Source organism: Monodon monoceros, unplaced genomic scaffold (assembly GCF_005190385.1).
Source record: "Monodon monoceros isolate NGI ecotype Baffin Bay Population unplaced genomic scaffold, NGI_Narwhal_1 Super_Scaffold_20, whole genome shotgun sequence".
Classification (NCBI taxonomy): domain Eukaryota; kingdom Metazoa; phylum Chordata; class Mammalia; order Artiodactyla; family Monodontidae; genus Monodon; species Monodon monoceros.
In genome coordinates this window covers 107003660-107020685 of record NW_021703777.1, presented here as the reverse complement: position 1 = coordinate 107020685, position 17026 = coordinate 107003660, and the positions used below count along the sequence as shown (strand labels likewise).

At 39.1% G+C, this 17026-nt stretch overlaps 1 protein-coding gene and 1 non-coding gene across 9 annotated transcripts in view; one reads left to right on the top strand and one right to left on the bottom strand.

Annotated features, from left to right (window-relative positions):
* Nucleotides 1–17026, bottom strand: part of SEC24B (SEC24 homolog B, COPII coat complex component) — a 94943-nt gene that overhangs the window by 68033 nt on the left and 9884 nt on the right. For all 8 annotated transcript variants that reach the window (XM_029235378.1, XM_029235381.1, XM_029235383.1 and 5 more), the window contains exon 2: nucleotides 4826–5569. In XM_029235378.1, the coding sequence (XP_029091211.1) occupies nucleotides 4826–5569 (744 nt within the window). The remainder of the gene's footprint in view (nucleotides 1–4825; nucleotides 5570–17026) is intronic.
* TRNAE-UUC lies at nucleotides 3225–3297 on the top strand. Its single transcript has one exon. It is a non-coding gene; the product is annotated as a tRNA-Glu (tRNA).

Genomic DNA, 17026 nt, shown 5'->3' with positions numbered 1-17026 from the left:
TCAAATAAATGGAGACAAGTTCCACAAATATGAAGGACCACAGAAAACTGCCAGCCAAAAACAACAACAACAAAACTACCCCTTTCACAAAGAGAATTTGACAGATGAAGCATGGTATACTTAGAGGCAGAACCTACAATTCAAAAATAAATCATTTGTCTGTTTATCTATTTATTTATTTATTGGCATTAAGGTAGTTCCCCTGTTAGTTTTTAGTAGCTCCTTAGTAACTGTACATAAACTCTTTTGAAACTAGGAAGGTTAAGCAAATTCTCAACTAATAGCACCATTACCCATTCAAGTTGTTCAAACTAGAAAATTTAAGTCAACTTTTATTATTCCTTTTCCTTCATAAACCTTATCAATGCATTCTTGAAATCATCTCTTGCCATCTGTCTTCTGTATAAATAAATCTCAACCTGTGTCAGCATCCTTCATCTAGATAATTGTAGTAATTCCTTCCTAGCTGGTCTTCCTGTCTCCAGGTTCTTCCTCCTCCAGTCCACCTAGCACACTGCTCACAGAAGAAAGATCTGAAACACAAACCTGATAGCGTCACCCCCTTGCTTAAAAATTTCTGGTGGCTGCTGATTACATACAGGACCAAGCTTATGTTTTTCATGTTTTTCCTTCAAGTCTTTTCCTCTCACCTTTCCAATGCCATAGCCCAGGAGAAAATGGGAAACTGAGATACAGAAAAGGGACAACTGATAAAGTCAACTTTTGAAGGAAGTGGTCACAAAGATGGACATCTCATCTTCTGAGCTTGAAGAAGGAGTAAATATAGAACAATTTACAGGTGGAAGGTATAAAGTTGAGTAAAGATGAAAAGGTTCAAGAGTAGCTTTGGAAAAACTGAAGGAGTACGAGTGTGAGGGAGCATAATTATTACTATCTCACAACTCTGCAATCTCATCACAAGTTTCCAAAGCTGAAAATAATCTCTTACCTGTACTATTTGTACCTCCAATGTAGTTTTCTAACTTACTTCTAACTCGTATTTCTTTATCCAGATAGTCACCTCCTATAGGGATCTATTTTGCTTTTCCTCAGGCACATCACCACCCCGAGATGATAGATGTATATTAACTTACCAGTGGTTATACCTTAGTGTCATGTATGTTGTGGATTTTTATATAAGGATTATATAAATGTTTATTATTATTATTTTTATAAGTAGATTTTAAAGTGTTTTTTAATAAAATTGTACTCAGTATTATTCTACAATATGCTGTCAAGATGTGATCCTTACTGAAGTTGTATTACTCAGCCAACTTCATCTCAAACTAAGAAAGAGCTTCTGAACCTTGACAAATTTACCTATAGTGCCAGTTTAAAAAATTTTAATGGTATAATGACACCTTTTAAACACCAGCCAAAATTTCACTCTAAGTTAACAACTAAACACAGCCCCCCAAACATACATCACTATGTTTTTAATAAAGTAATCTGAAATTCTAGTGCTGAATTGTACTAACATGCTTTTCTAAAATAAAGAGGCAAATGGACTTCCCTGGCTGTGCAGTGGTTAAGAATCCGCCTGCCAATGCAGCAGACGCGAGTTTGAGCCCTGGTCCGGGAAGATCCCACATGCCGCAGAGCAACTAAGCCCATGCGCCACAATTACTGAGCCTGCGCTCTAGAGCCCGCGAGCCACAACTACTGAGCCCGTGTACCCTACAGCCCGCGCACCACAACTACTGAGCCCACGTGCTGCAACTGCTGAAGCCTGCATGCCTAGAGCCCATGCTCCGCAACAAGAGAAGCCACTGCAGTGAGAAGCCCGCGTGCTACAACAAAGGGTAGCCCCCGCTCGCTGCAACTAGAGAAAGCCCGAGTGCAGCAATGGAGACCCAACGCAGCCAAATAAATAGAATTAAAAAATAATAAAAAATACAGGCAAATGAGATAACATTTACATGTCTCTTTTATTCTATGTTTCTGAATATGAACTCATCAACTGCCTAAAAGTAACAGCATGTATCAATCACTGTGTTTTTGATAATCACTTAAGTCAGGTTTATGCTTTTGGATCTTAACCCTTCACAAATTGCTTAAGAATTTTTACTATACTACCTGAAAATGAAACTAATATAACCAGGTAATAAAAATGCAATCATTCTTGTCAATTACTCAAAGGCTGATTTTCACACAAAACTATGATTAATACCTAAGATTCTCATTTTAATATGACAATATAATTTTAAAATGTCCAAACCAATTAAATTGCTTGTCTTTCTAGAACATTAAAATCGGTATACCCATGGTTCCCAAACCTTGTAATTAGGCACCCAAGTTGCTCTCGCAACAAACTCACAGAGTTCCAAGGGATGTTTTAAATTTTCAAGAGAAACACGGTGACATCTGTCAAAAAACCTTGTGAACTATTAATACTAAGTAGCTTGAGGCACTGGAAAAAATACTGAGAAACATCAGCTGAGAAAGTTTAGGAACTTCTGTAATATTTAAAGTACGTTTTAAAAGTAACCTCTTTATTTCTTTTGAAATGGTGACGAGCATGGGTCATACTAACCTGAGATACACTTAATTTGTCAACTTCTGAACTACAATTAAAAAGTCATTTACCAATCTAGAGGGAAAAAATAAAGAAACCCACTTCTTAACAAATGAACTTCTAAAATTATATTTACTATGGCTTTCACAGTATAGTATCACAATTAAAAGAATGGAAGTATACCCCCTTCTCTCTGCCTAACGGCCTAATTACTACTTATTCAAATAGAAGCTAATTTTGTAATTATTCTTACTCTTTATTCAACATTTTCTTCAATGATAGGCCCTCCCCCACAGGTATTCTATTCCTTAGCCAAGTGGCCCTACATTTCCCTGATCCTACATCTCAGCATAAATTAGTTCTATTCAGTCCCATCTCAGAATAAGACAGCAATTAGCTGAATTTCTTCTTTTTTTGTCACGATAGTCACAAAATCCTTCAGTCAGAGGGACCTTAGGATAAGCTGATGTGTAAAAGGACTGCTGAAAGAAGAAAGAAAGAAAACAGAATTTCTAGGGGACAGAAAGCCCTGGTTCTGAGAAGGGTAGACTGAGAGTCAGAAGAAACTGAGCTTCAGGACAAGCTCTGTTTCTAACATTAATGACTACAGGCTTTCCTCATTTGTTAAACAAAAGGACTACAGTAGAATATGGATCTGCTACCCGACATCACTCATGATCAAGTCAGAAATACAGATTTCCAAGGGAATTCCCTGGTGGTCCAGTGGTTAGGACTCTGCACTTTCACTGCTGAGGGCCCGGGTTCGATCCCTGGTCAGGGAACTAAGATCCCACAAATTGCGTGCCAAGACTACCCTGGAGATTGTATTCTAGCTCAGTAAGTTGGGTTTCAAGATCACAATCTGTGCAAGGGATTCTGGTGCACAGCCAGATTTGGGAATTGTGATAGATGCTTCAAGGTGACTTACCTAAAACCCAGTTAATGCTAAACCCCTTCTTTCTTGCCTGCCTCTACCATGAAGGCTACAAAGCTAAATATTCATTTTCTAGCCTTCCCTTAAATTAGAGATGGTCTTTTAAAACAGCTATGGCAAATGGTATGTAAAATGAAATGGGGTCAATGCCACGACCCCATCTTCTTTCCTCTCCCTTCGTTCTGCTTTTAACTTTGACTTGCTGTCTACAGGTACAGAAGTTATCTTGTTTCTATAAACCAACATACTAAGGATGGCAGAGTGGAAAGGGAAAAAAGACACTGAGGACATCTAGATCTACTGCATCTGCCTAGACTTCTTGTTATGTGAGAAAAATACCACCTTTCTTGTTTAAACCACTATTAGTTGCTTGTAGCCCAAAGTGTTTCTAAACAACATAGCAACGAAAGAATAGATGATCTCAAATGCACACTTCAGATCTAATATTCTAAAGTTCTAACTTTAAATAATCTAACTGTCCAGGGAATGATACTTTTCTACAACATCCTTGACATATGGCTATCTAGACTCTGATATACAATCTAAAGACATCATTCAGAAAACGATCACAGCTTTAACAATTCCCATCCTTTACATACCTTTTCATTCAGTTCAAGAGCAGATTTTGTTAAGTTCAAGTTCACAAATTGAATTAAAGTGAATATATCCTATGCAAACCCCACACTAAAAAACTACATACCTTGCATACATAACTTTTAAACAAATAAATTTAACCACATCTTGGTTTAGGAAGGTAAGAAAAACTAATTACAAGGGTATTCTTCATGTATCTTTCTCCATCTTCCCTGTCCTTCATCCTAACTTACCAATCTGGGGCTGAGAAAACATCAACTTTAATGTATAGGAAATATATCTTCTGTGAAAGTCACTAATAGGGGTTCACCTAGAGAAACCAGTGTGGTATTGCAGGCCATCATTTTTTCTATAGTGAATAGGGCTATGGCTGGAATAGTAACTGTCCCAAGGTTGAACTAATATAAAAAAGAAAGTATTAGCTATCAAAGCATATCCCCAAATAGACCCTTCCATTTTGCCTTATTCCTAACTCACATTAAAGACAACTACTGCAGAGGCATGAAAACACAGCAATAAATACCAACTGAGATCCCAATCATGGCAAGGAACCATGCTATATAAGGCAGATGGTTGGGTGGCTAATTGTGAATAGATGAAGGGGAAGGGTTCAAGAAGATGCTGCAAAATTCCACTATAAATAAAGCAAATAAATTGCAAAGGTGAGCTAATTTCCAATTTTTCTATTAGGCAGTATCATCTTTAACCTTCATGCAATAAAAATCAGATTGGAAATGCACTGATTTTCAACCATGCTTTGGTGAACTTTTCATTCAACCTACCAGGATTTGTTGGGTCGTTGGCTGTAGCCAGGGAGGTGTGGTTTTGGATTAGATTGTCTTGGGTTGACGGAAGGCCTGAAGCTGACCACGCAAAAGTACTGTATCCTGAAAGACTCTGCTGCTGGTGGTACTGTTGTGATGGTGGAGGTGGAAGTGGTGATGGATGGCTGATAGCTGTATTTTGACCAGAAAATGAATTATCTCTAATTGGCCTGACAGTCGGAGCATTCTGTGAGGTAAACATTTGCTGCCCATATGGATCACCAGCAGGTAGAGAGGGATATGAAACACTAGGATACGCAGCATTAGAAACAGTTGACAAAGCATAGTGACCGCAAGTAGAGGGAAATCCCTGAGCAGCAACAGAAGAATTGTCAGAGTACATGGCTGGACTATTGTAATGATTCACAAAAGAGGAGTATGGCTGGGAGGCACTCGTATGCAAATGTGATGCTGATGACCCGGCACCTTGGAATGATCCCAGAGTGGATCCCACGACATGAGGGGCAGGAGGAACGCTGCCATACATCTGCTGTGCTCCTGGTTGTGGGCTTGCTGTGTTAGGAGTCACCACATTTTGTGTTGGTACCCTATAGAGACCAGAGTAGTAATCATCACACTGGCTATCCAATGGCAATGAGGTCATTTTCCCAGGTCCTTGAGAGTAATGTCCTGAGGGAGCAGTGTAGCTTTGAGGATGCAATCCATACCCAGATGGAACTTGCATTTGATTCTGTGCCGGACCTGAAAAAAAAAAAGAGCAAATATTTACAAGAATTAGTAAGAAGGTAACTAACTTTTAAGCACAGTTCCCACCTAAATGTTGCCCTAATTTACTTCTTCATAATCCCAAATTGTTACAAGAGATTATACTCTGATAGACCCACTGTGATAGCCTCCAAGATGGCCCCCAATGACCCCCACCCCCTGGTACTGACCCCCTCCCACAATATACCAGGAGTGGACTGTGTGACCAACAGCATATAGCAGAGGTAATGATATATCACTCCAAAGATCTGCCCAGTCTTGGGCGCTGGCACTCTCTTAGATCACTCACTCAGTGTGGAAGAACAAAGCTGTCAAGTTGTGAAGAGCCCTCTGGAGAAACCCATGCAGTGAGGAACTGAATTCTCCTGACCAACAGCTAGAGAGAAACTGAGGTCTGCCAACAATCACAGGAGTGAGCCTGGAAGCAGATCCTTCATACCAAGTAGAGTCTCTCTCTCTCTTTTTTTTTTAATTGAGGCAAATTTATATAACATACACTCAACCATTTTAAAAGGTACAATTCAGTGGCATTTAGTACATTCACGCTCTTGTGCAACCATCACCTCTAATTTCAAAACACTTTCATCACCCTGAAAGGAAACCCATCCCCATTAAGCAGTTGCTCCTCACTCCTCCCTGGCAGCACTCATCTGCTTTCCATCTTTGTGGATTTACCTATTTTGAATATTTCATATAAATAGAATCACCCAGTATATGACCTCTTGTGTTTGGCTTCTTTCACTTGGCATAATGCTTTCAGGGTCATCCACATTGTAGCCTGTATCCGACCTTCATTCCTTTTTATGGCTAAGTCACATTCCATTGTATGGACAGACCACGATTTGTTTCTCCATTTATCAGTTGGTGGGCATTTGGCTGTGATGATAGTGCTGCCAAGGAGTAACTGGATATTAAAATTCCTACGTTACTTTTTTTTTTTAACATCTTTATTGGAGTATAATTGCTTTACAATGGTGTGTTAGTTTCTGCTGTATAACAAAATGAATCAGCTATGTGCATACATATATCCCCATATACTCTCTCTCTTGCGTCTCCCTCCCACCCTCCCTATCTCACCCCTCTAGGTGGTCACAAAGCACCAAGCTGATGTCCCCATGAGATGCAATGTTTCCCACTAGCTATCTATTTTACATTTGGTAGTGTATATATGTCCATGCCACTCTCTCACTTCGTCCCAGCTTACCCTTCTCCCTCCCTGGGTCCTCAAGTCCATTCTCTACGTCTGCGTCTTTATTCCTGCCCTGCCCCTAGGTTCTTCATAACCACTTTTTTTTCCTTTTTAGATTCCATTTATATGTGTTAGCTTACAGTACTTGTTTTTCTCTTTCTGACTTACTTCACTCTGTATAACAGTCTCTAGGTCCGTCCACCTCACTACAAAAAACTCAATTTCGTTTCTTTTTATGGCTGAGTAATATTCCGTTGTATATATAATCCATTTACATTTAAGGTAATTATTGATATGTATGTTCCTATTACCATTTTCTTAATTATTTTGGGTTTGTTTTTGTAGGTCTTTTCCTTCTCTTGTGTTTCCTGCCTAGAGAAGTTCCTTTAGCATTTGTTGTAAAGCTGGTTTGGTGGTGCTGAATTCTCTTAGTTTTTGCTTGTCTGTAAAGGTTTTAATTTCTCCATCGAATGGGAATGAGATCCTTGCTGGGTAGAGTAATCTTGGTTGTAGGTTTATCCCTTTCATCACTAAATATGTCTTGCCACTCCCTTCGGGCTTGCAGAGTTTCTGCTGAAAGATCAGCTGTTATCCTTATGGGGATTCCCTTGTATGTTGTTTTTCGCTTTTCCCTTGCTGCTTTTAATATTTTTTCTTTGTATTTTTGATAGTTTGATTAATATGTGTCTTGGCATGTTTCTCCTTGGATTTGTCCTGTATGGGACTCTCTGTGCTTCCTGGACTTGATTGACTATTTCCTTTCCCATGTTAGGGAACTTTTCAACTATAATCTCTTCAAATATTTTCTCAGACCCTTTCTTTTTCTCTTCTTCTTCTGGGATCCCTATAATTCGAATGTTGGTGAGTTTAATGTTGTCCCAGAGGTCTCTGAGACTGTCCTCAATTCTTTTCATTCTTTTTTCTTCATTCTGCTCTGTGGTAGTTATTTCCACTGTTTTATCTTCCAGGTCACTTATCCATTCTTCCGCCTCAGTTATTCTGCTATTGATTCCTTCTAGAGAATTTTTAATTTCATTTATAGTGTTGTTCATCACTGTTTGTTTACTCTTTAGTTCTAGGTCCTTGTTAAACGTTTCTTATATTTTCTCCATTCTATTTCCAAGATTTTGGACATCTTTACTACCATTACTCTGAATTCTTTTTCAGGTAGACTGCCTATTTCCTCTTCATTTGTTTGGTCTGGTGGGTTTTTACCTTGCTCCTTCATCTGCTGCATACTTCTGTCTTCTCATTTTGTTTAACTGTGTTTGGGGGTCTCCTTTTCCCAACTGCAGGTTCATAGTTCTTGTTGTTTTTGGTGTCTGCCCCCAGTGGGTGAGGTTGGTTCAGTGGCTTGTGTAGGCTTCCTGATGGAGGGAACTGGTGCCTGTGTTCTGGTGATGAGGCTGGATCTTGTCTTTCTGGTGGGCAGGGCTGCATCTGGCAGTGTGTTTTGGGGTGTCTGGGAACTCAGTATGATTTTAGGCAGCTTCTCTGCTAATGGGTGGCGTTGTGTTCCTGTCTTGCTAGTTGTTTGGCATGGGGCGCCCAGCACTGGAGCTTGCTGGCCATTGGGTGGAGCTGGGCCTTAGCATTGAGACGAAGATCTCTGGGGGAGCTCTCGCCGATTGATATTACATGGGGCTGGGAGGTCTCTGGTGGTCCAGTGTCCTCAACTCGGCTCTCCCACCTCAGAGGCTCAGGCCTGACACCAGACCAGAGCACCAAGACCCTGTCGGCCACACGGCTCAGAAGACAGGGGAGCAAAAAAAAAAAAAGAAATAAAAAAGAAAAAAAATAAATAATTAAAATGAAAAAAATAAAATAAAGAGAACCACCAACAAACGAATCCACCGATATAACAAGCGCTAAAAATTATACTAAGATAAACATAAAAATCAGAAACAAGTCAGTCGCAGACAGCAAACCCCAAGTCTACAGGTGCTCCCAAAGTCCACCGCCTCAGTTTAGCGATGATTCACTGTCTATTCAGGTATTCCACAGATGCAGGGCACATCAAGTTGATTGCGGGGATTTAATCCACTGCTCCTCAGGCCGCACGGAGAGGTTTCCCTTTCTCGTCTTTGTTCGCACAGCTCCTGGGGTTCAGCTTTGGATTTGGCCCCGCCTCTGCGTGTGGGTCGCCCTCAGGCGTCTGTTCCCGCCCAGACAGGACGGGGTTAAAGCAGTGGCTGCTTAGGGGGCTCTTGCTCATTCATGCCGGGGGGAGAGGGATGCGGTAGTTATAATTGGAATGCGGGGCGAGCCTGTGGTGGCAGAGGCTGGCGAGACGTTGCAACCGCCTGAGGTACGCTATGTGTTCTCCCAGGGAAGTAGTCCCTGGATCACAGGACCCTGGCAGTGGCGGGCTGCACAGGCTCCTGGGGGCAAGGTGTGGACAGTGACCTGTGACCTGTGCTTGCACACAGGATTCTTGGTGGCTGCACTAGCAGCCTTAGCATTTCATGCCCGTCTCTGGGGTCTGAGCTGATAGCCGCGGCTCACGCCCGTCTCTGGAGCTCGTTTAGGCGGTGCTCTGCTTTCTGTGGGCAGACAGGGAAGGAATCCCCTCTCCTTGCGCACCCCGAAACAATGGTCTCTTGCCTCTTACGCAGGTCCAGACATTTTCCCGGACTCCCTCCTGGCTAGCTGTGGCGCACGAGTCCCTTCAGGCTATGTTCACGCAGCCAACCCCAGTCCCCTCCTTGGGATCCGACCAAAGCCCGAGCCTCAGCTCCCAGCCCCCGCCCGCCCCGGCGGGTGAGCAGACAAGCCTCTCGGGCTGGTGAGTGCTGGTCAGCACCCACCCTCTGTGCGGGAATCTCTCCGCTTTGCCCTCCGCACCCCTGTTGCTGCACTCTCCTCCGTGGCTCCGAAGCTTCCCCCCCACCCACCCCCTGTCTCTGCCAGTGAAGGAGCTTCCTAGTGTGTGGAAACTTTTCCTCCTTCACAGCTCCCTCCCAGAGGTGCAGGTCCCGTCCCTATTCTTTTGTCTCTGTTTTTTCTTTTGCCCTACCCAGGTACGTGGGGATTTTCTTGCCTTTTGGGAAGTCTGAGGTCTTCTGCCAGCATTCAGTAGGTATTCTGTAGGGGTTTTTCCACATGTAGATGTGTTTTTGAGGTATTTGTGGGGAGGAAGGTGATCTCCATGGCTTACTCCTCCGCCATCTTGAAGGTCCCCTCCCAAGTAGAATCTAACTAGAGTCCCAGCTGATAGCCTGACTACAATCTCATGAGACTCTAAACCAGAACCACCTAGCTAGGCTGCTTCATGTCCCTCAGAAACTATGAGATTAAATATTTGTTGTTTTAAGTTGATAAATTTTGGGGTATTTTGTTATGCAGCAATAGATAACAATATACCTAGCATGGAAGACGTTCAAACCTTTCTTACAGGCTTTTTTTTTTTTAAGTTATAAAAGTAACAATATATCCACTGTTAAAAGAAATTCAAACAATGAAGAATATAAAGTGAAAAGTACAAGTCCCCTTCTCTCCCTGGTAGCTTATGTCCTATGTCCCAGATATAGCTACAGTTAATGGTTTCTTGTGTATCCTTTGTATACCTATATACACATATGTAATGTATATATAAGCATATATATTTAAACAGGCATAGATCATACTACAGTTTGACAACTTCATTTTTTTACCTAATATATCCTGGATCCCCTTCTGTGTTAGCATATACAAACTTCATTGTTCTTCTAAAAGAATCTATATGGTATTTCATTGTAGAAACATAACATTATTTACCAAATCCCCATTGATGAGTATTTATTCCAGGGAGAGAACTAATTTATGAAGTCAACTTCTTTGATGAATCTGCAGGGTAAGTTCCTAGAAGTGAAACTGGAGGTTCAAAGGGTTTTGGGGCTATTAAAATTGACCATTATTGCCAAATAACTCTCCAAAAATGTCTATCAATTTATACTGCTCAGCAGTAATGCTTAAGAATGCCTCATCTTCCCAACACTGAGCACCATTTTAATCTTTGCCAATCTAATAAGAGAGAAACATTTTAGTTTGCAATACTAGACTTTGAGTGATGCTCAGAATCCTTTTGAATGTTTCTTAGCCATTTGGGTATCTTTCTTTGTTATTTGCCCTTTTCCCACAGGATTGTGCTTCCCTTAATAATTTATAAATGTTCTTGTATGTTAAGAAATTTAACCATATGTTATTATTATGTGCTGTCTATATTTTCCCTGTTATTGTTTGTTTTTTAACTTTGTTCATGTTGTCTCTTGCTATAGTTTCTCAATTATTATATAGTAAAATCTTTCATGCTTGATAAATTTTAAAATCATACTTAGAGCCTGCCCCATTCCAATGTTATAAAGCTATATACCAATGTTTTCCTCTAGTGCTTTTAATACTTCCATTTTTATGTATTTATCTTTGATCACTATAGAATGTATTTATTTTATCAATACCATTAAAGTTAACAATAATATTAATATTATTAATAGTCTAAACATTACTAAACATTAGATTTTGTGCCGCTCACTGTTCTAAATGTTTTACATATATTCACTCCTTTAATCCTCACAGCCCCCTGAAGTAAACAGTATCATTATAACCGCTTTATAAATAAAATAAACGAGGCACAAAAGTTAAGTTGTTCAATACAGTCACATACTTAGGAAGTAAGAGGGCTGGGATTTGATTCAAATAATCTGGCTCAAGTCCGTGCTTTCAGACAATGATCTGCTGCCCCTCGCTACACTAAAATCCTGCTAGCTTTCTTTAGCCAAGAAGAAGGTCAATTGTCTCAAACAATGGAATTCTAGCTTTGCTTACAAGGGCAAATTTAATTATCCTAGAATCTAATTTTCTTGTCTTGTGGAATGAAATAGATATCTGTATCATACCTCAAATGAAAAGATAATCAAAAAATATATATATATATTTCAAGCTGTTTCAAGTTCACTGACACAAAGAAAGTGCCACTGTATTCTTTGCCATAATAATGTATAAAAATAGAAAATAGACAATGTGTTTATAAAAGATATATGAATAATTTCCTTATTCTGTTTTCAATTCCTACTAAATAATGCAGTGGAATCTTAATCTTTGGTCATTTAAATACATACTCCATGGCAGATACAAACATAACTTACACAATCAAGCTGTAAAGAAAAAATAATGGCCACACTTCCAAGAAGCATACAGAGAACCAAAACTCAGGTAACACTGTTTTACTAGGTATATAATTTACTTTTCTTACAGGATATTCTACATGATCACAGTTCATTTAGAAGAATTTAACATGCTTAAAAAAAGTGTAAAATGTTCTCCTCCTTCTCTTCCTTAAATATATTTTAAAAATGGATTTGCTGGATATACATATAACTGATTCACTTTGCTGTACACCTGAAACTAATAAAACACTGTAAATCAACTATACTGCAATAAAAATTAAAAAACAAAACAAAACACAGGGTTTGCTACTCTTCATTACAGTCACAGAAAACCCAACACTGGTACAAATTGATCAATCAAGAGAAGAGCCAAGTCAGAGTTAGAGAAATCTGTTTAAACATCTACCCACTTCATGATTTGATTTGGTTCATCTATGCCCCATGATTTGAAAACAGGAAAGTCATCATCATCATGTCCAAGCTACTCAAACGCCATTCTTCTAAAAATAACAGGACGTTGTATCGGCTGAAATTTATCCGAAGTGAATTACCCACCCAAAAAATCCTATTTGCTTTTTCAGCCCATCAAAGAAAAGGAAGGTACTTACTTTGTGGGAGGAGGGGGGGACGCAAAGGTAGGAACAGCTAATTATATGTTGGTGCTTACCATTCCTTACACTATATCAAGATCTAAATGTTCCAAGTGTACCCCCCAAAATTTCTAATATAATTTAATCAAAATAATAAATGAATCAAGACTTCGTTGAAAGCAAAATGATTGTTTTAAATATTTTAAATCAACTTTTAAAGCCTGCAAGGGGGGAAAACCGCGGGGGCGTGGGGATGGTGGTGTACTGAATTGGGCAACTGGGATTGACATGTATACACTGATGTGTATAAAATCGATGACTAATAAGAACCTGCTGTATAAAAAAATAAAAACTTTTAAAGCCTGCACTGAAAAAACAAAACAAACCATAAAGATCAGTTTAAATTGAAAAAAACTGATATCTAGGACAAGCAAATATTTTTAAAAATTTTGTCTTACTGTGACCTAACAAGGCATGCACTCTCTTTTCTTCAACCTTAAAATATATTAGATAACTCAACTTTCTCTTAGGGTATACTAGTATTAAAGTTTTATTTCTTCTGCATAAACTAAAAACTGAGCCTGGCAAATATCACAAATAAATCATTTATATAACTCTTTAAAAAAAAAAACACACACACACTCTGTAAATTATGGGGTTTTTCCTAGTATTAGCAGTTTCATTTGCTTACATTTCCTATAACTGCCTTAGCATCTGTGGCAGTTCTAAAACACAGTTCCCAAACTCTTTGACACTCTGCTGATTAAAGGGTAGGATCTGTCTACTCCTCTTGAATTTGAGCAGGCTTATAAGAGCTTCCACTAATAAAGAATGGCAGAAGCAAAACTGTGTGGCTTCACAGGCTTGCTCATAGACAACTCAGCATCTGCACTGTTTGATGGAATATCTGCATATGGATCCCTAAGCAACTCCATAAGAAATCCATTTGCTCCACAGCTGTCATGGTCTGAGGAAGCGAAACCACATAGAGAGGTCACCACTAGGGACTCTGGTTTGAAGTCCGAGTCTCTGAGTTATTCTAGTCTAAGTGCCAGATGTGAGAATAAATAAGCCTTCAAGATCATCCCAATCTCCAGCCATCAAAATCATTTTAAGTCTTCCCCGCTGAGGCCCTAGACATCCCAGAGCAAAGCCATCTATGCCATGCCCTGTTCAAAGTCTTAGTTCAACACAGTCTGTGAGCATAATAAAATGGTTGCTTAACCATTGTTTTGTTGTAATTTACTATGTACTAATAGCAACTAGAGCAGCAATTACTGTTTTTAAAAATTCAGAATTCAGATTCTAAAACCAAAATACTATTTATAATAGCACACACACAAAAGGTAGTACTTAAAATACAAATCTAATGAAATATGTGAAGGATCTATATATAGAACCGATACACAGAACAAAACAAAACTATATATAGAACAAAACACTGATGAAAGAAATCAAGGATATGGAATGATATACCATGTTTGTGGACTGGAAGACTTGACATTAAGATGTAAATTATCTCGATTTTGATCTTTAGATTCAAACAATACCAATAAAAATACATGAAGGCTTTTTTATGGGTATCAACAAGTCGATTCTAAAATTTCTAGGAAAAGGCAAGGATACTAAAATAGCAAAAAACAAACGAAAAACTTTGAAAGAGAACAGTTGGAAGATTTGCATTACCCAATTTCAAGACTTTATATACAACAATAATCAAGAAAGTGTGGTCCAGGGCTTCCCTGGTGGCACAGTGGTTGAGAGTCCGCCTGCCGATGCAAGGGACACGGGTTCATGCCCTGGTCTGGGAAGATCCCACATGCCGCGGAGCGGCTGGGCCCGTGAGCCATGGCCGCTGAGCCTGTGCGTCCGGAGCCTGTGCTCCACAACGGGAGAGGTCATAGCAGTGAGAGGCCCGCGTAGCGCACACACACACACACACACACACACACAAAGAAAAAAAAAAAAAGAAAGTGTGGTCCAGACAAAAGGCTAGACATACAGAAAATAATAAAAATAGGGCCACAAAAACACAGTCAACTGATTTTTTGACAATGGTGCCATGGCAATTCAATGGAGGAAAGACAGTTTTTTCAATTGACGGTACTTTTCAATCGATGCATAGTTCATATGCAAAAAAAAATGAATCTCAACACATGTCTCAGATCTTAAACAAATATTAAGTCAAAACGAAGCATAGATTTAATGGAAAATTTTAAAACTTATAGGAGAAAATATAGAAGAATATCCAGGTGAATATGGGTTTAGCAATAAGTTCTTACCTATAACACTAAAACCATGAAATATTGAAAAAGTGAATTTAATCAAATTAAAAACTTTTGCTCTGCAAAAACCACTAAGAGGATTAAAAGACAAGTAGCAGACTAGGAGAAAATATTTGCAAATCACATGCTCAGTAAAGAACTTGTATTCAGAATATATTAAGGACTCTTAAAATTCAACAGTGAGAAAACAGACAACCCAACCAAAAACTGGTTAAAGATGTGAAAAGATAATCACCAAAGAAGATATATGGATGGCAAATGTATGCAAATATGCTCATCATTAGTCAGAGAAATGCAAATTAAAACCCCAATGAGATATCTCTATACACTCATTAGAATGACTGAAACAAAAACCCTGAAAATATCAAATGTTGGCAAAGATATAGTTTAACAGAAACTCTAATTTATTGTTGGAGCGAATGCAAAATAGTACACCCACCTTGGAAAATGGTTTGGCTGTTTCTTATAAAAGGTTAAACATACACTTACCATATGACCCAGCAGTCCCACTCCTACATATTTACCTAAGTGACCTGAAAACTAGTATTCACACAAACCCAGTGCCTGAATGTTTATAGCAGCTTTATTCATGATCACCAGAAGCTGGAAACAACCAAGATATTCAACAACGGAGGAATGGATAAACAATCCTGTTTATACATATACTAGATAGAATACTATGCAGCAATAAAAGGGAACAGAACATTGTTTCATGCAACAGCATAGATGAACATGGTGAAAGAAACCAGACCCAAAAGATGATATATTTTATGGTTCCATTTATACAACACTCTGGAAAAGGTGAAGGAGAACAGCAATGGTTGCCAGGATTTGCAGAAGGGAGAGCTGTTAATGACAAAGTGACTGCATGAAGACATTTTTTTTATGGTGATGGAACTGTTCTGAATAGTATTGTGGTGGTTGATACTTGACTAGTACATGCATTCATCAAAACACATAGAGCTGTACACTACAAAGAATGAATGAAATTTACTACATGCAAATTTTTGTAAAAAATCAACCAGATGTTGAGAAAATCTAGGATGGAATGCAGACTGTGACAAATCAGTCTAACTTTATTACAAATGTATGATAACCTAACAGAAGGATATTTAGGTAATACACATACAGATAAATAGGCAACAGATATAATTATATAAATAGGTTCACATACTTGGGTTCCTATACATATATATCCCCTAGCTCTGTCTGCTGAGAGAGCCTAGAAACAGTGACACCACAGTAGCAATGAGCACATCCAAGGCCCAGTTTTTGGTTTCTTAACACCATGTCCCAACAAAAGGAATCAGGGTTCCTTGGACGAAGAGCAGACTCTGGTGCTGCCATAGAGCAAGTAAAAGATGGAGCATCTGCTAATGCCAGAAAGTAAGGAAGTGCTCAAAAAACAAAAGGATGGTGGCCAAAGGACACAACAGCCAAACTGAAAGAGCTCCCAATGGCCAAAGCTGTAACAATTTGAGTAAAAATTTTAAATAATGATAGTATTGGCTTATAATCCAAAGAATAAAATAAATATTCTTAAGCCCATAATAATATAAATAAATGACTGAATAAGTTTTAAGATGGGAGAGAAAAGGGGGCAAGTCTTCCTTACAGAAAAATTCCGAATAATATATGTAGAAAGAATGAGGGAAAAAGAAAATCACCATTAGAATTCCACAGCAATAATAACCACAGGCAAGAGCGAATGAGGAATGCTAAAGTTAGTACATGAAATTTTAAGCAGAGACAGGATAGTAACTTCAAAGTATCTCCCTAAGAATGTTTATTAATTACTGTGGTGATTTTAACATATGCCCACAAATTATTTGATACACCTCACTCCAGGAGGTAGAACATAATTCCCTTTCTGTTGAATGTAGGCTTGAGTTAAATGAGTTGCTCCCAACAGCGCAGGAAAAAATAAAAAATAGTAATTTTACAGTGGAGGAATCTGGCCAGAATGTGTCCCCCTCCAAATCCGTATGAAGCCCTAACCCCCAATTTGAAGGTATTAAGAGGTGGGGCTTTGGGGAAGTAATTAGGTTTAGATTAGGTCACGAGGGTAGGACCCTCATGAAGAATCAGTACCCTTATAAGAAGAAAACCATTCGAGCAGCGAGAAGACGGAGGTCTACAAGCCACGAAGAGGGTCTTCACCAGAACACAACTATGCTGGCACCCTGATCTTGAACTGCCAGCCTCTAAAACTGAGAAAATAAATG